The 24735-nt window shown below is 49.2% G+C and overlaps 1 protein-coding gene across 1 annotated transcript in view; it reads right to left on the bottom strand.

The window, feature by feature from the left end:
• Nucleotides 1–10860: 10860 nt before the first annotated feature.
• CD9 (CD9 molecule) overlaps nt 10861–24735 on the bottom strand; it is a 37966-nt gene continuing 24091 nt past the window's right edge. The window contains exons 2-8 of the mRNA XM_054443294.2: nt 23770–23878; nt 16653–16750; nt 15907–15981; nt 14073–14171; nt 13835–13924; nt 13128–13211; nt 10861–11347 (exon numbers count right to left, since the gene is read on the bottom strand). Coding sequence (XP_054299269.1) covers nt 11282–11347; nt 13128–13211; nt 13835–13924; nt 14073–14171; nt 15907–15981; nt 16653–16750; nt 23770–23878 — 621 coding nt within the window. The 3' untranslated portion in view covers nt 10861–11281. The remainder of the gene's footprint in view (nt 11348–13127; nt 13212–13834; nt 13925–14072; nt 14172–15906; nt 15982–16652; nt 16751–23769; nt 23879–24735) is intronic.

Here is a 24735-nt window from a genome sequence, read left to right as displayed (position 1 = left end):
AAGGAAAGGAAGGGCAGCCTGATATAAAATGGTGGTGGCCACTGAATTTGGGTCTAGGTTTTTCTAGGTCTGGCTGGGGCAGGGTGCATGGCAGAAGAGTTAGAAGTTCCCCTGAGTCTCTTTCAACATCAGGGGATTGTGATGGAGAGGTATCCATGCCAATGAGGGCTCCCGGAGAAACTAGAGATAAGGTGTTGCTGATTCCAGCACCGATGGGGACTTGAACTCCTATGTGCTTTCCATCTCCAAGAGCTTAGAGAAATGTGGGTCTCCAAGCAAATACTCAGGAAACCAGCCCTCTTTCCAAGAGATTCAGGGGATTCCTAGCTCTAATTTGCTGAATACTGTCTTTGCATTTCATCTTCATTCTCCTGCTCATTTTCTTCATCACTGATAACTCTTTTAAGAAAAGATTAAGAAAAGTGGATCAGGGTCGGGTGCAGTGGCTTATGTCTATAATCCCAGCACTTTGGGCTGAGGTGAGTGGATCACTTGAGGTCAGGAGTTCGCAACAAGCCTGGTCAACACAGCAAAACCGTGTCTCTACTAAAAATACAAAAAATTAGCCGGGCGTGGTGGCGCATGCCTGTAATCCCAGCTACTCAGGAGACTGAGGCAAGAGAATTTCTTGAACCCGGGAGGCAGAGGTTGTGGTGAGCCAAGATTGTGCCACTGCACTCCAGGGTGACAGAGTGAGACTCTGTCTCAAAAAAAAAAATAATAAAAAAAAAATAAAAATAAATGTAGGGATTACAGGTGTGAGCCACTGTGCCCGGCTCTAATGCTTCTTAACCTTAACTGACTTTCTTTTATGTGCTCCACATTTTTGGTCAGAAGCTTCAGAAATGTCATCAGTTTTAGTGCAGTCTTAAACAAAGCTGTGACTTTACCATAAACCTTAATCAAATTTGTATCATCTCACGTCAGCATCGTGACTCTGGCCTGCATCCCACTGAGCAACCCCGACTCCTCACGGGAGTTCATGGAAGCCACGGCCACCCAGCACTGCCACAGCAAGAAGGCTCAGGAGGTGCATAGTAGAGACAGGGTTTCACCATGTTAGCCAGGATGGTCTCGATCTCCTGACCTCATGATCCTCCCGCCTTGGCCTCCCAAAGTGCTGGGATTACGGGCGTGAGCCACCATGCCTGGCCCTGGCCTGGTATGTTTTATTAGCTCCAATTTACATGAGGAAACTGAGGCCCAAGACACCCTAGTCAAGTGTCTGAGACATAAATTGTACGTAGGTCTATTTCCCGTGTCTCTGTGCTTTCTACTGTAACCAGGCTCTTCTCCAGGCTTGCTGGGGCTTTGTGGTCCCTGGCGTCAGTGACCCTTTTCCTTGGCCCTGTTTCTCCATACGTTAAGAATAGAGAATGATCCCCATGCCTCCCCAGCTCCCAGTGTGCTACAGAGGATCAGTTGTTCAGCCCAAACTATGCTGAGGTCTATGAGCACCGCTGCCTGTCCTTGCCGGGCATGTTAGCCTCCCTCGGTCACACACTGCCTTGCTTGGCCAGGTCAGCTCTGGGTCCTCGACGCCTTGCAGAGTAGTGGAGATTCTATACTGGAATAAGAGCTGATCCTGACCAGGCACGGTGGCTCACGCCTGCAATCCTAGCACTTTGGGAGACCGAGGCGGGTGGATTGCCTGAGCTCAGGAGTTCAAGACCAGCCTGGGGAACACGGTGAAAACTTGTCTCTACTAAAAATACAAAAAATTAGATGGGCGTGGTGGCATGCGCCTGTAATCTCAGCTACTCAGGAGGCTGAGACAGGAGAATCTCTTGAACCTAGGAAGTGGAGGTTGCAGTGAGCTGAGATCATGTCACTGCACTCCAGCCTGGGCGACAGAGCAAGACTCTGTCTCAAAAAAAAAAAAAAGCTGATCCTGCCTGCATTTCCACAGTGGAAGCAGATGGTTTGGGGAAATCTAATTTAAAAGGAAAGAAATCAAATTAGCTCTCCAGGGGTCTGATGGCCAAGGCTTGAGTGAAGACAATTACATTAGATGCTCAGGCCTCACCAAGGCGGCCTAAAGACTGAAGGTGGGTAGGGTGGAAGCCACCCAGGGGCCCCTTATCCCTGGGTGGGTTCAAATCATGGCTGAAGGGGACAGGAGAGAGCTCAGATTGGTGGAATAAAGTCCTTAGACTCTAATGATGCCTGGCTTGGGACCCGTGAACCTGCAGCTGACTCTGCCACTTGACTTTCTATGGCTCACAGACCCTCTTGGTAACCTCTGTTTCTCAAAGAGCCCCACACACAGTCTTACCTCTTTTGGAGTGTGGTCAATTTAAGGAGAATGATTAAGAAAAACACCTCTCATCAGGTGCTGTTTGACAAGAATATCAGGACTATTTACTCTGAGACACCAAAGCCCCTCGGGGTATCAAAACTACCGTGTGGGGCCAGCGCAGTGGCTCACGCCTGTAATCCCAGCACTTTGGGAGGCTGAGGCGGGTGCATCATGAGGTCCGGAGATCAAGACCATCCTGGCTAACACGGTGAAACCCCATCTCTACTAAAAATACAAAAAATTAGCCAGGCGCGGTGGTGGGCGTCTGTAGTCCCAGATATTTGGGAGGCTGAGGCAGGAGAATGGTGTGAACCCAGGAGGCGGAGCTTGCAGTGAGCCAAGATAGCACCACTGCACTCCAGCCTGGGCAGCAGAGTGAGACTCTGTCTCAAAAAAAAAAAAAAAAAAAAAAAAAGGCTGGGCACACTGGCTCACACTTGTAATCCCAGCACTTTGGGAGGCCGAGCAAGGTGGGCGGATCACCTGAGGTCAGGAGTTCAAGACCAGCCTGACCAACATGGAGAAACCCCGTCTCTACTAAAAATACAAAATTAGCTGATGTGGTGACAGGTGCCTGTAATCCCAGCTACTCCAGAGGCTGAGGCAGGAGAATTGTTTGAACCCAGGAGGCGGAGGTTGCAATGAGCCGAGATCACGCCATTGCACTCCAGCCTGGGCAACAAGAGCAACACTTGGTCTCAAAACAAACAAACAAACAAACAAACAAACAAACACTACCTTGTGAGCTCAGTCAGAATGGCCGTCCCAGGCAGTCCTTGAGCCCGTCAGCTTGAACCAGAAAGGTGTCCCAGGGTGTTGGGAACAAGTCCTCCAAAATCTGGCCACAAACTGTCCCCAAAACTGGCCATAAACAAAATCTCTGCAGCACTGTGACATGTTAGTGACGGCCATAATGCCCACGCTGGAAGGTTGTGGGTTTACCAGAATGAGGGCAAGGAACACCTGGCCTGCCCAGGGCGGAAAACCACTTAAAGGCGTTCTTACACCACAAACAATAGCATGAGCGATCTGTGCCTTGAGGACATGCTCCTGCTGCTGTTAACTAGCCCAACCTATTCCTTTAATTCGGCCCATCCCTTGGTTTCCCATAAGGGATACTTTTAGTTAATTTAATATCTATAGAAACAATGCTAATGACTGGCTTGCTGTTTAATAAATACGTGGGTAAATCTCTGTTCGTGGCTGTCAGCTCTGAAGGCTGTGAGACCCCTGATTTCCCACTTCACACCTCTATATTTCTGTGTATGTGTCTTTAATTCCTCTAGCGCCACTGGGTTAGGGTCTCCCCGACCGAGCTGGTTTCGGCACCAGGGTGTTCTTTCTGCCTACATTTTTGTGCTTGGAAGGTTGTGGGGCATCCCGAACATCAGTGCTGTTCTCTGGCCACAGGCAATTGGACCAGGGATTGGTAGTGTTCCGCCAAGGGGTGCCAATAAGGCTGCGTCTTATTGGTTGGAAACAAACTACCTGCTTAGATCCTTCCTGCTAAAGGAGCTTGCCTGTGAGATGCAGAGAGAAGTGGAGATGCTGGGGCACATGCCATATGCAGGATTGCCATGAGCTACTGTCTTGGGTCTCTGTAGAATTCAGCTCAGAAAGTGCAGAAACTCCTAAGTGGTGGTATAGCTGTTGAGATGATGAATATCCTTCCACCAAGCTCATTTAAGGGTTTGAATGCTCTCTTCCTTGCATGTTAAAGAGCCTAACCATGGCATCGAATATTAAAAAAAAAAAAAGCAACAATTTCAGAGATAGAATATTATTTTGAAATATTTTGGGGTTGCCCATAAAAATGTTCACTGTTCCTATTACTTAATTTTTACTAGAGGTCCTTCCCTGAGGCCCACCCCATAAATGAATATAGAGGGGGAGAGAGCTGCTTTTCCTGGGTATTTGCTTGCAGACCCACATTTTTATAAGCTCCTAGAGATGGAGGGCATCAAGTTCCCATGGATGCAGGAATCAGCAACATCTTCTCTGTAGCTTTTCCTGGAGCCCCCTCTATGTCCTGGGGCCCTCCACTCATGGAGAGCCTTCTCTCTGCTGGACAGCCCTGGTTTAAAGGGGTTTCCTTTATGTTCAGCCAAAATCTTACCGGAGAGTTCTGCCCATCAGTTCTCATTCTGGCTTCTGGGACAACATACATTCTGGTTCATCTTACAGCCCTTAAGATATTTGAAAACAAAGACAGCTGTGTTGTTGGATGACGCCTCCCCCAGGTTACAATCCCCTGGTGCTTCACTCTCCTCTTGGGTGACATGGTTTTTAGGCAGGCCCCCCACCCTCCCAAAAAAGTTCTGTCCTCTCCAGGTCTCTGTAGATGGTCACCTTTGTTCTTGAGGAATGGCCCCAGAACAGAGCACCATATTCCCCTAGGGCCTGACTATCACATCTGTGGCTCAATTGTCTCCATCTGGACACCTCTCTGGATGCATCCTCTCTTCACAGTTTTGGCTTCTATTAAGTTTGTGGTAAGCTAAATTTCCACATCTTTTTTCAAATGAAATTTTTTCTTCATACTGCATTTATGTAATGGGTTCTTCCACTCAAAAGATGTTCCAGGATGTTCCTGTCAAGTTTCCTCCTGTGATATTAATCCTGGAAGGCAGCACTGTGTGAAATACGCAATGAAACTGGGAGAAAGATAGTCTTGGATTCAAACCTGTATCCAGCCTATTAACTATATGATGTTGGGGCAAATATTTAACTTCTCTCAACCCTATGTTTTCTCCAAATGTACAATACCTTTAACTCACTTGTCGTTTTCCAAACTTCACTACAGACTGAAAAGAAATCTAAATGCTCATATTTTCCGTCTCCCTTATAGCTATGAGTAGCCACGTGACAGATTTCTAGTCAATGATGTACAAATGTGAGTTGACTTCCAGCTTGCCAGGGGAAGCTTTTGCATTTGAGGTAGAAGAGATCATTGTGGCTCGCAGTTGTTCTTTTTTTTTTTTTGGAGATGGAGTCTCACTCAGTAGCTCAGGTTGGAGTGCAGTGGCACGATCTCGGCTCACTGCAAGCTCTGCCTCCTAGGTTCATGCCATTCTCCTGCCTCAGCCTCCCGAGTAGCTGGGACTATAGGTGCCCGCCACCACGCCTGGCTAATTTTTTTGTATTTTTAGTAGAGACGGGGTTTCACCATGTTAGCCAGGATGGTCTCGATCTCCTGATCTCGTGATCCACCCGCCTTGGCCTCCCAAAGTACTGGGATTACAGGCGTAAGCCACCACGCCCGGCCTTAGCAGTTGTTCTTCCCCTACCTCTAGCTGTGAATGTAGAAATGGCTGGAGCTGCAGCAGCTACCTTATGACCGTGGGATACAAGCCAAGAGAATCACAGAGATGCCATCTTCCACAGAGCGGAGCTGCTAAATCAACACTTCTAATTCCCTCCAGACTTAACATGTGAGAAAAACCCTGTTATCTAACCAGCCAAATGTATGCTTGCGCAGCTAACTTAAAGTGCTGTGGTAAGGACTAAGGGCTGCTAAACGTATTGTATGGATTGCTTTATTTTGTTTACTTATTCCTGTTGAGATATATCCTCTGGGTGTCATATTCTATTATTCCAGTCTCTCAGATCTCTTTGAACTATACTTCTGTTACTCAAAGTACTGGGTATTTCTTAGAGCCTTGTGAAATATACATATAATAATACAGTATTTAGTAAAAGTCTTTTTTTTTTCCTTTTTGAGACTGAGTCTCACTGTCACCAGGCTAGAGTGCAGTGGTGTGATCTCGGCTCACTGCAACCTCCAACTCCCTGGTTTTTTTTTTTTTTTTTTTTGACTCCCTGGTTTTAAGCGATTCTCCTGCCTCAGCCTCCTGAGTAGCTGGGATTACAGACACGCGCCACCACGCTCAGCTAATTTTTGTGTTTTTAATAGAGACGGGGTTTCACCATGTTGGCCAGAATGGTCTCCATCTCCTGACCTCATGATCCGCTCGCCTCGGCCTCCCAAAGTGCTGGGATTACAGGTGTGAGCCACCGTGCCCCACCTGTTTTTTTGTTTTGTTTTGTTTTGTTTTTGAGACAGAGTCTCACTCTGTTGCCCACGCTAGAGTACAGTGGTGGTGCAATCTTGGCTCACTGCAACCTCTACCTCCCGGGTACAAGCGATTCTCCTGCCGCAGCCTCCCGAGTAGCTGGGATTACAGGTGCCTGCCACCATGCCTGGCTAATTTTTTGTATTTTTAGTAGAGATGGGGTTTCACTATGTTGGCCAAGCTGGTCTTGAACTCCTGACCTCAAGTGATCCACCCACCTCAGCCTCCCAAAGTGCTGAGATTACAGGTGTGAGCCACTGCGCTCAGCTGTATTCCAAGTTATCATTTAAAACACTGACCAGGAAAGAACATGGCAGGGCTGCACAGGCCACCGGTGGAGACCTCTCCCCCTTGTATGGTTGTGTTCACCCAACCACGGATATGCTGGTTGTGCTGGAATTCCACCCATACTGCTCCATCTTGTGCCCAAGAAGCTGATGAGGTATCCTGGCCTGTCAGTGAAACAATTCCCTGTATACCTGGAGGACTCTAGGAAATGACAGCATCATGGAATGAGCCCCTGGATCTATGTGGAGTCTTGGCCCCACCCTTGGCCACTCAACTCCATCTGGAGGACATGGTTTTGGAGAGTAGGGCCTTGGGAGGAGAGTCCGGGGGGTTTATGGATATTAAAGCACTTTCAATCCTTGAGGGCACTGGGTAAAGAAATAGCCTTTTACTAAATCCAGCTGCTTTGATTCAAATTTGTTGCCCCTGGGCTGCTTTTTACACTTGAGCCAAGAGGCGAACACCTCTATACAACTGCTTCTCTTATGCTCAAGGAGATTCTTTCTGCACCCAAAGCAGTTGTTGCTTTTGGCAGTGTCTGTTGCCTTTTTGTGACCTAAAACTTCCTAAAGGCCTTTGCTCCAAGGCCCTTCAGCACCCGAGAGCAGCAGGCCATCCTGGTTTTCCCTTAACTGCAGAACTACACCTGGCCCTGTCCACCAAGAGTCAGGGGAGGCTCCTTTCGGCCTGATTGAGGGAGTGTGGACAAACAGCTTCTTTTGGGATGTCTGCCAGTTTTCAATGATCCCTTGTCTTCTGGCGCTGGGCCCAATCAACAGGTCACAGAGGGTGGCTGAGTGTTTACTCCATGCACCCCTCCCTGCCCGCTGCTAGCTGAAGGGACAGAGGTAGACATTTGACTCAAACTGGGTCAAATTTTTCTCTCCTAAAACTTCAAGTGGGACTAATGGAGGTTGCCTCTGTGTAAGCTTGGGAGCTGGGGGCAGCCGCTTCCCGACCCCATGAGGACTGAGTAACAAAGTTGGTCTCCTCAAAGAGCAAAATATAGTAGCGCAGAAATGGAGAGCTGTAGGAGTTCTTAGTCCGTGTTTCTGGAATCTTCCTAAGGCTCAACCATTTTCATTCTTGGGTTAATTGCTCATTTTTGCTTAAGCTAGCCCATTTGTCCTTACATTATTAACAACAAACAGAAAGGCAGGATATAGATAGCCCTGAGGTGTTCCGGGATTTAAGTAGCCGCAGTCTGTTCTACGCTAACCTACACTTCAGCAAAGCTGCAGCATGCAATGTGCTTGTAGCCTCTGAGACCTGCTCTCTCTAGAAGGAGCTGGAGGCTACACGCAGGGCTGATGTTAGAACTCTGCAGGGGTCTCCTCCATTCCTGCGTAAAATTAATGGTTGGCCAGGTGTGGCGGCTCACACCTGTAATCCCAGCACTTTGGGAGGCTGAGGCGGGTGGATCACCTTAGGTCAGGAGTTCAAGACCAGCCTGGCCAACATGGCGAAACCTGTCTCTACTAAAAATACAAAAATTAGCTGGGCATAGTGGTGGGTGCCTGTAGTCCGGGCTACTTGGGAGGCTGAGGCACAAGAATGGCTTGACCCTGGGAGGCGGAGGTTGCAGTGAGCCGAGATCATGCCACTGCACTCCAGCCTGGGCGACAGAGTGAGACTACATCTCCCAAAAATAATAAAATAAAATAAAATAAAATGAATGGTTGACCTGTTACTTCCACAACGGGAACAGTCGTCAGCTGTCAGATTAACAAGGGACCTAGGGCCACAGAGCAGCAAGTACACTCAACAATGCCAACCCAGCTATTTTTTTTGTGTGTGTAGTAAAATATAATATACAATTTACCACTTTGACCCTTTTTTTGTTCCTTTTTTGAGACAGCGTCTCACTCTGTTGCTTTGGCTGGAGTGCAGTGGTGAGATCCTGGTTCACTGCAGCCCTGACCTCCCAGGTTCAGCATCCTCCCAACTCAGCATCCCAAGTAACTGGGACCACAGGTGTGCACCCACCACGCCCAGCCAGTTTTTTTTTTGTTGTAGAGTTGCGGTCTCACTGTGTTGCCCAGGTTGGTCTTGAACTGGGCTCAAGCAATCCTCCCACGTCAGCCTCCCAAAGTGCTGGGATTACAGGTGTGAGCCGCTGTGCTCAGCCCATTTTAACAATTTTTAAGCGTATAATGTAGTGGCACTAAGTATATTCACAAAGTTTTGCAACAATCACCACCATCTATTTCCAGAACTTCTTCATTATCCCAAACAGAAGCTCTGTACTCATTATACCATAACTCCCTATTTTCCCTTCTCCCTAGCCTCTGGTTACTTTTAATCTACTTTCTTTATAAATTTACCAATTCTAGGTACCTCCTATCAAGGGAATTGTAGAATATTTGTTCTTTTCTGTCTGGCTTATTTCAATGAACATAATGTACTCAAGATTCATCCATGTTGCAGCATTTAAGGTGGAATTCTAGCCCATCATATGGATATGCCACGTATTGTTTATCCATTTATCTGTTGATGGACATTTAAGTTTGCACCTTTTGGCTGTTGTGAATAATGCTGCTATCAACTTTGGTGTTCTGATGTTTGAACGTAATGGCATTCAGGGACATTTTGATCCTTCTTTCCTGTTTTTCTTTTTGTCGTGTTAAGGAGGAACCCAAATGGAATCAAGGAGTGGAACATAAAAATCGGTTTCTTATGCCTCTGCACTTCACCTTTCTCCTGTTCATCCCACTCTGCCATCATTGCCTGCTTGCCTCCGAATTGCCCACGACAGTGCAGTCTGAGCACGGACCACACCTCCCATGCAGAGGTGGCTTTGTGATGCATCCACCTGGGTAAGCTGAACCACACTTCGCAGAATTCCCTTCCCATGTGTTTCTGGTTAGAGTGGCGCACAGGGGAGAAACTTGTGGAAGGTTTGGAGGTGGGAAGTGAGGCAGCAGTCATTTCACAGCCCACATGAATTGTGGCTTCTCTGCTGGCTCACCTCAGCAGAGGCAGGAACTGACACGGGGCCGGGTGCGGTGGCTCACGCCTGTAATCCCAGCACTTTGGGAGGCCGAGGCAGGTGGATTGCTTGAGACCGGGAGTTCAAGACCAGCCTGGGCAACATGGCAAAACCCTTCTCTACAAAAAATACAAACATTAGCCAGGTGTGGTGGCTCATGCCTGTAGTCCCAGCTACTTGGGAGGCTGAGGTGGGAGGATTTGCTTGAGACCAGGAAGGTCAAGGCTGCAGGGAGCTGAGATTGGGCCATGACACTCCAGCCTGGGCAACAGAGTGAGACCCTGTCTCAAAAAAACAAAAAAGAACTGACACAGACAGATGTGTCTGCCTTCCAAGGGCTCCCGCTTGGGCTTGTCCTCCCTTACTTTATATCCGTCTGTCCTTCCCAATTGTCTGCAGAGCCTGCTTAAGCAGCCCCAGTGCCAGTGACTGTGTAAGGTCAAATTCCCACAACAAATTTCTTCAAACAAGTACCTCTTAGTGGTTCTGCTTCTCTGATGAAACCCTGATGGGTACACACTCATTTATTCATCCAACCAAAAAATATTAACTGATAAAAAATACTGAACACTACTATGCACCAGATACTAGGTGCTAGGTAGTGAATAAAACAGTTCCTGTCACCATGGTGTGAGGTGTACTGTCATATCCCCAAGATACACCCCACTGCTGAATGAGCGTCTGAGGACCAGGTGCTGTTGCTGACTCCTCTGTTAACACCTGTGTGACTTTGGATCAGAATCCTTTAATCTCTCCACATCTAGATTTCTTCATTAGTAAACTGGGGTAAGCAACCTCCCAATCTACTTCTCATAATAAATGCAGGTGGGGCCGGGCGCAGTGGCTCACGCCTGTAATCCCAGCACTTTGGGAGGCCGAGGCGGGCGGATCAACTGAGGTTGGGAGTTCGGGACCAGCCTGACCAACGTGGAGAAACCCTGTCTCTACTAAAAATACAAAATTAGCTGGGTGTGGTGGTGCATGCCTGTAATCCCAGCTACTCAGGAAGCTGAGGCAGGAGAATTGTTTGAACCCAGGAGGTGGAGGCTGTGGTGAGCCAAGATCAGGCCATTGCACTCCAGCCTGGGCAACAAGAGCGAAACTCCGTCTCAAAAAAAAAGAAAAAATGCAGGTGGAGTTAATAGGAGTTGAAAGACATTTGCAAACTAAATAGCTCTCAAAATAATTAAAGGAAACAAAAACCAGTCCAGGACATTGTCATAATTTTTTATTATGTATCAAATTGTCTTCAATATAAGTTACAACTTGATTAAAGTTGATAGACATTTGTATCTATTTAAAGACAAAAAAATTATTTTATGTACAATATCTTGTCTAGAGTCTAGCAAATATAGTACCTTTCATTGCAGGATTTCTGCTTAATATAACAAGCAAAAACAAACAACTGAAAAAATATAAACCAAAGCAAACCAAACCCCCCGCTCAACTACAAATGTCAATATTGAATGAAGCATTAAAAGACAAACATAAAATAACTTCAGCTTTTATCTAGCAATGCAGAATGAATACTAAAATTAGTGGCAAAAAAACAAACAACAAACAAAACAAAACAAAACAAAATCCCACCAATCTTCATGGGTAAACGTTCCTGCTCAGGGATGTAAGCTGACTCTAGACCATCTCGCGGTTCCTGCGGATAGCACAGCACAAGATCATACTGAAGATCATGCCAAATATCTAGAAGATAGGAAGAAACATGAGGATCAGGGTGGTTTGATCTCAAGGAAGGCTGAGGGAAAGGGAGAGACATGGGTCACCCAGTCCCAGACAAATGACAAGGAGAATGGCATCCAGGAGGCCAAACGAGTCAGAAGGTACTGAAGCAGGAGAGATGCAGGCCAGATAATGAGAAGGATGCGGGACGTGAGGAATCTGAGGGGGTTGGCAGTCAGCTGCACAAGCATTTTCCTTGGAGAACTTTCAGGGTGGGACAAGTAAGCTCAGAGCCAAATTTAATGCTCAAATTCCAGGTTTTCCTATAGTCCATACAGGTTAGTACTTTTGCATTTGTCTTTGTGTGTGTGTATTTAATATTCTTTTTTTTTTTTTTTTTTTTTGAGATGGAGTCTTGCCCTGTTGCTTAAGCTAGAGTGCTGTGGTGCGATCCGCCTGCCTCGGCCTCCCAAAGTGTCAATATTCTATTTTAAAAGGTATTGTTATATCTTGGCTGGGCACGGTGGCTCACGCCTGTAATCCCAGCACTTTGGGAGGCCAAGGCAGGCGGATCACCTGAGGTCAGGAGTTCGAGACCAGCCTGACCAACATGGTGAAACCCCGTCTCTACTAAAAATAATCAGCTGCGCGTGGTGGTGCACGCCTGTAGTCCCAGCTACTCGGGAGGCTGAGGCTGGATAATTGCTTGAACCCAGAGAGGCGGAGGTTGCAGTGAGTCGAGATTGCACCACTGCACTCCAGCCTGGGCGACAAGAGTGAAACTTCGTCTCAAAAAAAGAAAAAAAGAGCTGGGTGCGGTGGCTCACACTTGTAATCCCAGCACTTTGGGAGGCTGAGGCAGGCAGATCACGAGGTCAGGAGATCTAGACCATCCTGGCTAACACGGTGAAACCCCATCTCTACTAAAAATAGAAAAAATTAGCCGGGTGTGGTGGCGGGCGCCTGTAGTCCCAGCTACTTGGGAGGCTGAGGCAGGAGAATGGCGTGAACCCGGGAGGCGGAGCTTGCAGTGAGCTGAGATCGCGCCACTGCACTCCAGCCTGGGTAGCCTGGGCAGCAGAGCAAGACTCCATCTCAAAAAAAAAAAAAAAAAAAAAAAAAAAGAAGGTATTATATCTTTTGCTGAAAGGTGCTTCATGCCTTTCTTAAGATGCCGGTGAAGGGTGCAAATAACCACTAAGAAAGGAGGCGATTCTCTCTTTGGGGGCAGTCTGGCAAGAGGGCAGAGGCAGGCGGGGGTGGGGGAAGACTCAGTGAGCCGAGGCCATCCCAGCGAGGACCATGTTCCGTCTGGGGCTCTCCCTCATGGGGAGAGAGGACATGACCCCAAGGAACCTGGTTGGCCCTTGTTGGTCTCTAGGGGGTGATTAGCGAGAGACTTCCTTCTGGCTGCCCATGTTCAGATGCACTTCAGGAAACGGAACAATTCCCACGCCGGTAGCCTCTAGTGAACGACTTTCTTAGGGAGAAGAACAGCAGGTGCAGGAGCTGAGGACGAGCAGCGCCAGCACTGCCACCCATGTGCCCTGAACCTTAACGGCTAAGAGAGTCGACTCTTTAGAAACCCAGGGGAACCTCAGATACTCCACTCAGGAGGTGAGAGACTTTGAGCAGAACATTGGCCTCTCTCTCTCCATTCCCCAGTGGTAAAATGGAAATACTAAGGGCACGAGGACAAAGTGAGTTGACAAATGCACAGACTGCAGCGGTGTCTGGGCAGAGCATGGGCTGAATCAATGTGAACTCCTCAGTCCCCCTCCTGGGACGATGTCCTGCCACTCACCATGACCACAGCGATGCCAATGCCCACTGCGCCGATGATGTGGAATTTATTATCGAAGACCTCCTTGATGGCATCAGGACAGGACTTGGGGAGACAAACCAAGACCTGGGTCACACACAATCCTTCCTCCCGGGGCACCTCCTTCCTCCCATAGCACCCGTCTCACCCAGGAGAACTGGTGGACAGAGGGTGGGCTGGGGACAGGAGTGTTCGGGGATAAGAGAAGTTCTGGCTGGTGGATGGAAAGGGGAACAAAGGGATGGCTATGCTAGTGGATCCCTAAAATTTGGGCAGGATATCAGGGAAGGAGGAGGGACAGGCCCTGCTTGGCGGTCTATTTCTGATATGGTTGTAAGGTCACTTTTTACTATTCTGGAGTTGGACATTAACTCTGGCTTACAGACAGGAGCCACTGACAAAGTCAGAGCGGGAGTCCAAGACTCAGAAGCAGGCCTGCCCTTGAGAGCTTCCGGGCTGGCAGCAGTGGGTGGTGCCAGAACACTTGTCATTCCCCGGTGGGGCCTTTGTTTTATTGCCCTTGAGTAAACAGAGGGCCCAAAGTAGGAGAGAAGAGATGGGTGCCCTGGGGCCCTTTCACAGGCAGAATGGGTCTTTCTGAAGCAGCACTTGGCTGCTGTCACTTTCATGCTTGCAGGGTTTGTCCCGAGCAATGGGGCAGGGACACCAGGATCCTGCTCTGAGTTTACCTTCACGGTGAAGGTTTCGAGTCCGTCCTTCTTGGGGCAGATGTCTGAGATAAACTGTTCCACGCCCCCAACCAAACCACAGCAGTTCAACTACAGTGAGAAGGCAGGGATGGGGATGAGAGAAACAAATTTTAAAAAGACGATTAGAATGTTTGCACTGGTCTGGTGCAGCCGGCACCCTGTGCGCAGACACAATCCGGAGAAAGCGCAGGAGGATGTCTTTGCCAAGGCGACATACCGCATAGTGGATGGCTTTCAGCGTTTCCCGCTGGGGCTCATCCTTGGTTTTCAGCTTGTTGTAGGTGTCCTTGTAAAACTCCTGGACTTCCTTAATCACCTACAATGGGCAGACAAGAGAGGGGCAGAGACGGCATTTTCACATCTTCCTCCACGAACAAATGTTACACGTTCCATCTTGTTCTCTCTCTTTAAGCTCTCAGCCACCAGATGCCCATGCTTGGACAACGTCACTGGGCAGATGGCAGCCGCTAGCACTGCCTTCTCTCAGGGCCTTTGGGCACTTCCCATCTCCTCCCACATCCTCCAGAAACCCACTCTGGCCGTTTCTCCCTGTCTCTTACACTTTGGTCAGTCCTTCAGCTCTACTTGGCTCCTAAACGGAATCTCTACGATCTAGAGGATAATAATAATTTAAATACTACTACTGACTTGACTATTTTCTCAGGCTTCCATCTTCTTTTTCTCTTCACTTAGGTTTGAGTTTTGGCAAATTACTAAACTTCTCTGTATGGGGTTTCCCCATTTGTCCCTACAGCTCATAGGTTATTTTGAGAATTTAAATGAGATATTGCATGTTAAGCCTTTACCACTATGTCCAGTACAGAGTAAATCTGGAGGATGTGCCAGCTATTGTATTATAATATAGGGGATATATTATTATGTGCCTGCACCTGGTGCATCCCAATTTAATGTCTCTCTGTCCCTTTGATGCTCACCCACATCCAGTTAACAGACCAACAGCCAGCATTTTTCCTTCAGCATCTTTCTGACATTTTTCACAATGATCCCCTCCTATTTCTACAGCTGTAGCTGTTATTGCTTGGATACGTGTTTTTGTTTTTTTTTTTGAACAGAGTTCCCTTGGCTGGTCTAAAAGTAGTGAGTTATCTCAATGGATTGCTCACGTCAGTTACAGATGGAAGTCTTGTTCCACTCTTCCCTGTTTCTCACTACTGCACTTGACTAGTCTCAAGAACAAAACAAACAATAGGGTTCCTGCCTCCAGCATCTTAGCATCTCTCTTCCTTCCCCCTTCCTGCTGAACATGACAAGGCAGCCCTTCCAAAAACACTACTCTGATATGGCCCATCCTGGTCCAAAACTCTGCAGGGCTCCCCACGTAAGCCCAAGCTCAGCCATGCTCAGCCCCTTTGACTGGAAGTCCCCTGCCTCCACTAACTTTCCTCCTGAACACATCTCTCATTCAAGGTTTAGGTCATGGCTCCCTTCTCTGTGAAGCCAAGAGAGATTCCCTTCCCCACCCCACCTTTTCAAATCCCATAGTACTTTGGATATAAATCACCTCTATGACCCTTGTCAATTTCATGTCTTTTCCCCATACTAGATGGCCAAGTCTCCAGATGTGGGGCCCATAGTTCAAACATCTGTGGACCTTGCACAGGCTTGGGGGCAGCACTTGGCTCATGGGGGCAGCACTTGAACACGTTATTTATAGATCAGAGGAGGAGGCAAGGGTGTCCAGCCCACAGAAAGCCTGTATTTCCTGAGTAATCTTTCTAAAAGTTGGGGGGAAGGGCTGCTGAGGTGTGAGATGGACAGACAAAGACACACACACAGCCCCAATGGGTAGTTCCTGAACATCTACTATGAGCCAACACCATGGCTGGCACAATCTCGGACAGCACAGTAAGCGCGCTGACATTCTCTGCCCCGAGGAGGGCATGTTTGCTGGCACACAGGCACGCGATGAGATAAGAGGCCTGGTCAACAGCTGAAAGCTGAACAAAGTGCCCAGCCAGGACCTGCCCCCTGCTTCACTGTCCCCCATCCCCCAACTCCCAAACCCAAGAGATCTCATGGGAAAAACCTACCTCATCCTTGTGGGAATATCCCCAGATGGCCGCAGCTATTTCAATGGCGAATATCACCAAGAGGAAGCCGAAGAACTGGAAGGCAACAAGGGGACGGGGTGAGAACAGTCCCAGCCAACCAGCCAGGAAAATCGAAGGGTATTTTGGGACAAGGAAGAAGGACAACTCCCTGGGAACAGGCATCTGGTGACACAAATGAACAGCCTAGCAGGGGCAGGGAAGAAGTTCACAGAACAGGCAGTTAACCAAGCCCAGGACAGAGCCCACAGTGAGGCAAGGTGCCCGGACATGAGGAAAGAGCTGAGCACAGCTGAGCCCAGAACTAGCATTTACAAGGCGTTAGTTAAGAGTCAGTGAGCAGGAAACTACTATTGTTCACAAAAGACACGAGATTTGGGAAAGTAAAGGGAGTGAATCCACTCCGTGGAGTTTGGAAACGACCAAAACAGATTTTGAAACAAGAAGGAGAAGGCAAAAGGTACCTGTGGATTCAGGGAAAAAAAGCAAACGTGGTCCTCAAGAAAAGGGGGAAACAAAGTCCTTTTAGTTGCCTAGGGGAAGCGATAAGACAGGCTCCAGAAAGGAAGAGGGGTGACACCTCACATCGGGGAGGGGCCCAGGCTGAGGACAGCTTCTTGACCCCATCCCCCTCCATCTGTTCTGTGGGTCTGGGTCTGGGTCTGGGCCTGCTGAGGTTTTGGCGGTGGGAGTCAGGGTGGCTGCGGGGATACTGAGGGGAGACTCACCAGTCCCAGCATGCACTGGGACTCCTGCACAGCTCCACAGCAGCCCAGGAAGCCCACCAGCATCATGAGGGCGCCGGCTCCGATCAGAATATAGACTCCTGTGGGAGGACAGAGGAAGCACACACGCGTGGAGACATCAGTTCAGAGGCCCAGGCATCTCCGGCAATTCCTGTTTCCCCCTGCCTAACTCCTGCCTCCCCACCTCCTTATTCCCCTCATCTCAGGGAAGAAGTTCCCTTTCCTTAAAATACAGCCTCCTTTTCCACCTCTGCCCCAGGTCTCCTTCCCACCAGCCTCTCTTGCATGACTCTGCTTCATCAAGCCTATTCTCCTACCTTACCCTCAGCCCTTCTGGAAGGTGCCCATTAGCCCTCAATCCAGGACAGAGAATATCCATGGGAATCCCTACATTCGGAGTGCAAACTGGTCCAGTCTGTCAGCTCTTTCCAGCAAGATGAATCCACTCAAGCTAGTCAGCATACACCCTCCACACTCTGGCTAACTTCTGGGACCCTGCCTCACAGAGGACGCTGTCAGAGCAGATTTCCAGCAGGAAGGGGCCGTGCATACCTAGGCACCCCCCTACCCCAGGGGCGGGGGAACCAACTCTGCCTGTTCCCAGAAGGGGGGCCTCCTTGCCCTGTTGCTGGGTGGTGGTTAGGCACACACAGTTAGGAACACCCAAAGGCATCTCTTGGCAAAGGTCCAATACCTGACTCTAGTGCAAAGGGACACAGATCTGGGTGTCAGAAGACCTGTCTTTTGGCCCTAACACTGATGCTAATTGCTGTGTGACCTGGGGTAAGACATTTTCCCTCTCTGGGCCTCAATTTCCTTACTAGTAAAATTAAAGAGGTATGTTCCTGGAAATTTCAAAAGATCTCTATAGCATGCTAACAAGATCTTAACAGTCACAACTCAGTTATTCCAGGTTAAGGGTGAAGAGGCTCCTCCTTGCTAAGGAGAGGATGAGTGACACCATTACTAAGCCCTTGATCTGAGTGGCTCATGGAAAGCAGGTGAGAGAAGGGCAGCAACTTCTATAACTTTTGCCCAAACCCAGAACAATGCAAATTCCTGGGACACAAACACAGTGGAGCAGCATTGGCCCCACTCGTTCCACAACCCACCAAAGTAATGCCCAGAGGGGCCATCCCACAGTTCTATTCTTGAGAAGCCACAGCTGTCCTGCAGGGACTACTCCCTTAATCAGTACCCCAGCCCTACATGGGTCCCAAGGGAAAACCAGCAGCGAAGTCTCTGTGCCTCCCTGTCTTGCAGGCATGTTCTGTCCAGCCTTGGGAGAGGCTACTGTCATATGTCGAGAGCACCAGCTCTGTGACTCTGGGGAAGCCACTTAACCTCTCTGTGCAACAGGTTTCTATCTGTAAAACAGGGGTAGCAATAATGCCCACTTCCAGGATTGCTGTGAGGATTAAGTGATATAATCCACATGTGCACAACAAATGCTAGCTGTTGTTAATCTCAATTATACCAAGCATGAGTAACAATCATTAGTAATCACCATGGTGAATTTTAACCTGCTGCTGTATCCCTACCGTTCTTTCACTGGGATCAGAGAGATATCCTTGAAGTAGGGGCTGAAAACATGCACGCGAGAGAGAAAGTCTGTGATGTTTCCCCACAATACACAGCAGGACACTCGATGAGAACCCTCGGCAGGTGACACACTGACTTCACTGTCCCACATCTGCACCCCGAGCAGGGGTGAGGATTTGCAGGCAACAAACCATGCAGTCTGCCCGCAGCTGAGGCTCACGGGCAGCACAGAGCAGAATGCACACAGAGAGCGTTTGTTCCTCCCCCTTCTCCCCCACATCCGTCGTGAGGTCAAGTCACGTGGGGTTACTGGCAAACCCCACGTTGCAAGAATATGGGTATTGTTCTTGTGCATGCCTGGCCCAGACTGGGCAAGGGGACAAATGTAGCTTGTCCTCAAGTCAGGTCGCATCTTCCTGGGCAGTCAAACACTGTGAGGCCACAAGCTGGGCTTGGGGAGGCTGTGCAGCCCCATGCATGGGGCACTGGGTAAGAGGGCAGCCTCCTTTGGCTCTCTCACATGAGGGCAGTAGAAAGGCCCCAGTTTCTCCCCATCTCATGGGGGCAAGTCAAGGAAGGGTGAGGTCACTTCTTTGAGCTCCATAGCAGGGGCTGAATAAACAGGAGGTATTAAGAGATCAAAAGGATTTACAAGCACATGAAATACAGTGGAGTGGGAACGAACAGGCAGACATGTTTTCTCTAAGTCCAGATCCCAGTTCATGAACCTGGTGGTCCTGGCAGAGGCCAAGGGAGTTGGATTAGCTGCAAGTGAGCTACTGAAGAGAAAAGTATTTCCCACGCAGAGAAAGAGAACATGCTCCTAATGGGGCTTGTGGTTAATATTAAATATTCATGCTAGGGCTCAGCACAGGAAGATTTTAAGATCAAGGGTTTTGTGGGCTTTAAATCTTGCGTGGATGGCCACAGATCTGCAGTGCCTAGCTTTAGCCCTCTCTAGTCAGGGGAAAAGGGAAGCGATCCCCTGGCAGTTGTGTTCCGGGACTCAGCAGCAGCCGGCAAGCTATAGGACAGCTCATCTGGAAGCAGGCCCCATGGAAGTCACAGAACCACTGCAGGGCTCGGGCTGGTTTTTACAAGGGCTATTCAGTGCTTCCCTTTGGAAAAGCTACTCATTGCTTACACCCCAAGCTTGTTAGCCAAGGCTGCTGTTGATAAATGACAAAGTGTTCCCCCTTATAAAACAAGTGAATGTTAGCTTGCTGTCTGACTCATGGAAAATGTTATCCATCACAGAGCCTTCTCTAGGATTACGGTATTAATTTGCTTAAGGGTTGTTTATTCTGCTTTTTTCAGGCTGACATTACAGGCCTAGAAAAAAAAAAAAAAAAGGCTGGTGTAGCAGCAGTAGCATATGCCAGCGTGTCCTTTACACAAGAAATGGAACAGTGTTTCTCACTGTTCATCAGGGCTCTCAGTTTAGGCCAGGGAGAGGACACAGCAGGCTCCCGTCCCTACACCAGCTCTGTCCTGCAAACAGCACTCACCACACCCGTTTATGTGAAGGAGAACAAAATCCGGTAGGGCCTCTGGCTTGCAATAAAAGTTTATTATATCCAAATAACTCCATCAGGTGTTCAAAGGAGCCCTACCTCTGCCCCAACTGGTTTCGTCTTGGTTCCCGCCAAGCGCCACAATGGAATTCTATTTGCCACACACTGTACTTCTTTGCCCCAGAGGGGAGTGGGTGTGTAAGCTGTGCTGGTTTCAGGAGGGAGAAAAATGAAACCCAGAGCAATAAAATGAACTGCCCCAGGTCACAAGCCAGGATGGGGACGCCAGCTTACTGAGGCCAAGTGTCCCGTGTCCTGAAAATCACCAGGCACCTCATCATGGATAGGGGGCTGGCTGAGGAAGGGGGGGCATTCACGGCCTCTGGCTGGAGCCCCCCTAGATGCCCTCATTCAGCAGCCGTGGTTCTGGAGGGACACCAGGGAGTTGGGAAAGGCTGCTGGCCTAGGACCAAGAAAATGAAGTTCCCCAACATGTTTGCAGCCTGGGATTAGGGATCTTGCTGACGGGCTGAATCTCCAGGCCTGGATTGGAGAGAAGGCCCATATAAGGCTGTCAGCTGTTCTGGACTCACCATAGACTGCTCTGAATGTTGGAAAGGTTTTCACTTGCTTTTCTGCCTGGTTATATACTCTTTCTCTACTTGGTAAGCTGTGGCCCCAATGGAGAAAAGACACCCCTGGGCTGTTCAGGTTTCCTGAAAAGTCAGCTGCACGGTCAGGCTGGCCTGTGGGTTGCTCTGCAGACAGTTGGTGGCCCAGTGCAAGGGGTGGCCACCCCATGACTATCCCTTGGAAAAGCAGCCAGGGTGTGGCTGGCACTCCAAGCTCATCTGCTAGGAGAAGGGCTCTGGGCCAATACATAAGGCTGGTCTCACAGCCTCGTGGGGAAGGGGACACAGAGCGACGCCTCCTTGGCCCTTTGCCCACGGACGACAATTATTATTTCCTAAAGCGTTCAGTGACGTTCAGGGCACAGCCCAGACCTAAGCAGTGCTCAGAATGCTGGGCTGCTGTTCTTTTTTTTTTTGAGATGGAGTCTCGCTCTGTCTCCCAGGCTGGAGTGTAGTGGTGTGATCTCAGCTCACTGCAACCTCTGCCTCCCGGGTTCAAGAGATTCTTGTGCCTCAGCCTCCCGAGTAGCTGGGATTATAGGTGCATGCCACTACGCCCAGCTAATTTTTGTATTTTTAGTAGAGGTGGGGTTTTGCCATGTTGGCCAGGCTGGTCTCGAACTCCTGACCTCGGGTGATCTGCCTGCCTCAGTCTCCCAAAGTGCTAGAGGCTGAGGTGGGCGGACCACCTGAGGTCAGGGGTGGGCCACTGTGCCCAGACACAGTGCTGCTGTTCTAACCTCACATGCATCATCCCCCTTGCCGGCGCTTCTGCAGAACAAAGTCTTCAAAGCTCCGCTCTTTTCCCAGGACGGGGTGTAGCTGCAAAGGATCTGTATTTCCCTGGCAGAGCTAAGTGGACAGTGGCCCTTAGACCCCAACTAGGGGATCTGTGTCTCTTTGGGGTTGTGCCTTCAAATCACCCTCCTGGTCACTTCAGGTAGGACCACCAGCCACCAGGTGGGCCCTGCAATGACCTGCAGGATGTGAATCCTGTGAGGTTCCCAGAGGTGAGCCCCAGCTCCTCTAATGGCACTCACCATTCTCCTGCCACCCCACAGCTTTCCCACCTGTCAGCTGCTGGCTGGGCCACCGATGCAGGGGTTTCTCTCCCCAACTACAATTTGGGTGAAGTAAAAGGGCCAAGACAGCCCCACCTCATCCCTGCCAATGGGGCACATTCAGCCAGTACAGACCTTTTCCATTCCTACAGAGGGAGACCCCACAACCTGGCAATGACAGCCCGAGAAGCAGCTCTTTTAGGCCTGAGTTCAAAGCCTGGCCCTGCCTCTTGAGGGAACATAAGCTTAGACAAGTTATTTAAGCCCTCTAGGCCTCGGTTCCTGCACTTGTGAGATGAGAATCATTCCATACTCCTCGCAGAGTTAAGGGGATTAAATTACATAATATGCACAAGACGATGAATGACACAAAAAGAAGGGAGCTCAAAAACGTTAGTGTCTCTCGGCCGGGTGCGGTGGCTCACGCCTGTCATCCCAGCACTTCGGGAGGCCGAGACAGGCGGACGACGTGAGGTCGGGAGTTCGAGACGAGCCTGACCAACATGGAGAAACCTTGTCTCTACTAAAAATACAAAATTAGCTGGGCATTGTGGTGCATGCCTGTAATCCCAGCTACTCAGGAGGCTGAGGCAGGAGAATCGCTTGAACCTGGGAGGCGGAGGTTGCAGTGAGCCGAGATCGCGCCATTGCACTCCAGCCTGGGCAACAAGATTGAAACTTTGTCTCAAAAAAAAAAATAAAAATAAAAATGTTAGTGTCTTCCTCCCAGTTCCATCTTCTTACCCATGAGATTCTTAACTCCCACATCTGAAAATATAAAGAATCAGCCATGGAGGCTTTGGGTAACAGAAAAGAAAAAGTGGGTTGTTAGAAGCAGCCAGGACAAGGGAGGACTGAGTCTCTCTTTGGAGACACATGCACCGGCCACAGGGCTTTTGCTTAGGAAAGCAGGCCTGACTGTGCCTGCTCCTGCCGGCAGACCTGCTCCCCCAACACAGGGCTCCCTTCTGGAATACGGCGTGGAGCGTGGAGAGTCTTCCCCAGCACCCGCACCCGGCTCCTCCCTCCTGCTCGGCAGGACAGCATTCTAAGCCTGTCACAGACTTGCAAAAAATGTTCTGTTGCTAAAACAAGTCAGGGCGCTATAGAAACCTGTTCCCTAAAAACTCTGTGTATATGTGTAGTTTTTTTTCTAAACATACATTGTGCTTTCTCTCACTTTCTTTCCGATAATAGAGAGGCACACCCTAAAAAACCCAGCTAACAATAAAAGGCAGTAAACCCAGCAAAACTATCCACAGGGCTCAAATGTTACACAACCAAATGAGCTGTTTTTAAAGACTCTCCCTACCCAGTTCAAGAGGTGGGAAAGGGAAGGTCTACATGGCTGGCCAGCCTTGCTTCTCCCTGAGGGACTGGGAGATAACTGTTTTCTCCCTCCTTTGTAAAAATAACTTTTTTGGTGGGTGGGAAGGAAGTGACCAAACTTACACTTTGAGCCTGACAACATGTCAGCGTCCTCCTAAAAATAGGAGGTTTCCTTTGTTTCTCACAAATGAAAAGTTTCCTACCTCCAAGCAAAGTATAGCCAGAGTCTGAATTCACGCAGATGCGGCAACTGCACTTGGCAGGCACCAGGCTCCCCCTCCTCTGAAGGGAGCTTTGACGTGGTGATACGGCAACGAGAGGGACAGAATGGTGCTAGCAAGGCTGCCAAGAAGCCTGAGTGTAGAAAGAAACCTGCCAAGTCTGTTCATGTTCAGAGGATCCCAGGCAGGTTTAAACTGGAAGCCTCTCTCCCAAAGCAAAAGTCGTTTCAAAAACAAACAAATAAAACTAAACACTACAGCATTTACCCCAGTACCAGGGGTCCAAAGGGCTGGGCAGAGTCCATTCTAGTCTCTCCTATTGTTGCTGTGTTTTCCAGGAGGCTGATGTTTTTCCGAGTCTCAGGGTCCCTATCTGAACAGTGAAGAGGAAAGCTGTCTGTATCTTCTTCCAGCACTGCAGATCCCCAGGACAAAGCTTTTTGAATTAAGGAAATGATGCAGGATAAGACATAATCAGGAGAGAGCATCAGAGATGAGAACAGAGGTTCGTAAACCCTCAAGAATGGGTACAACTTTGGCAGAGGCTACATCACATCACAGAACCATCAACATGCCCGACTTGGCCGTCAGGAAAAGAAACCACATCAGTTAAATGCAAATTCATAGGCACAATGACACACACAAAAACTGCACAACTTGAAAGGGACACGATTGGCCAGAGTGGCCAGAGCAAAAGTCTTTCCCAAGCCCAAGTCCCTGGGTCAACATGGGGCCTCCAAAGTTGGAGGAACTTTGTTGGAGCCAGAGTCTGAATTCACCGAGCCTTCCCCGTCCCTCACCTGTGTAGAAGCTGGAATTATTATTATTAGTTTCTTGCTCGAAGATGCTCTTGGTCTGAGAGTCGAATCGGAGCCATAGTCCAATGGCAAGGACAGCAATCCCGGCAAGCTGCAAGACATACAGGACGTCAGCATTAATTCTGGCTGCCAGCAACAACGCAGTCCCCACGCACTGAAGGGTGAGGCTTGCAAAGGGCTCTGTGACCACCCTTGATCTCTGCCCCTCATATATGCCTGGTAGTTGTAGACGCCATTACGGGGTGTGTTTGATTTATTCAGGTACCAAAAAATACCAGCAAGCGAGGAATAATCAGTGACCTACCTGCCGCCCATTGGCCGAAGGGGTATTTTATAGGCAACAGAACACTATACAGCAGTGAAAACGAGTAACTCTAGCTACACGCAACACCATGAGTGCATCTCACAATGCTAAACCAAGAAGCCAGAGCCACGGGAAAACACACAATACGATTCCATGTAGTTAAAAATCGCTATGCTGTTTAGGGATGTACACAGAGCTAGACACTTACATGTGCCTATAAATGATAAAGGAAAAGCATTGTCATCAGGTGAGCGGTGACGTTTAGGTGGAGGAGGAAATTATGCTCAGGGAGGTGCCACGTGGCTGGGGGTGTCGTATTCTAACTGTTGACTTGGGTGACGGTTACACAGTTCCGGACACACATGCACCAGGGAGGGCAGCTGCAATGTCCCTGGAGACCTGCTGCTCAGTAAATGACATGTCAGGGCCTCCTCTCGCTGGCACTGCTAAACTAGATGCTGTGCAGGAGGCCTCCTGCCAAGCGCCCCCCCCAGTGCCAGCTGAGCTCCCTCGTCGTCGCCCGTACCAGGGCTTGCCGGGGGAGTGACTCACAGGCCTCCAGTGTGGTAGCCGGCTGGACGCAGGAGTGGGTGGGCCCAGGTTTTGCTGGTCCACCCTCCTCAACAGAGGCACTCTTATGTCAG

The sequence above is a fragment of the Pongo pygmaeus genome, chromosome 10 (assembly GCF_028885625.2).
Source record: "Pongo pygmaeus isolate AG05252 chromosome 10, NHGRI_mPonPyg2-v2.0_pri, whole genome shotgun sequence".
In the NCBI taxonomy this organism is placed as follows: domain Eukaryota; kingdom Metazoa; phylum Chordata; class Mammalia; order Primates; family Hominidae; genus Pongo; species Pongo pygmaeus.
Note: the sequence above shows the minus strand (reverse complement) of the source record. Positions and strands in the feature narration are given on the sequence as shown.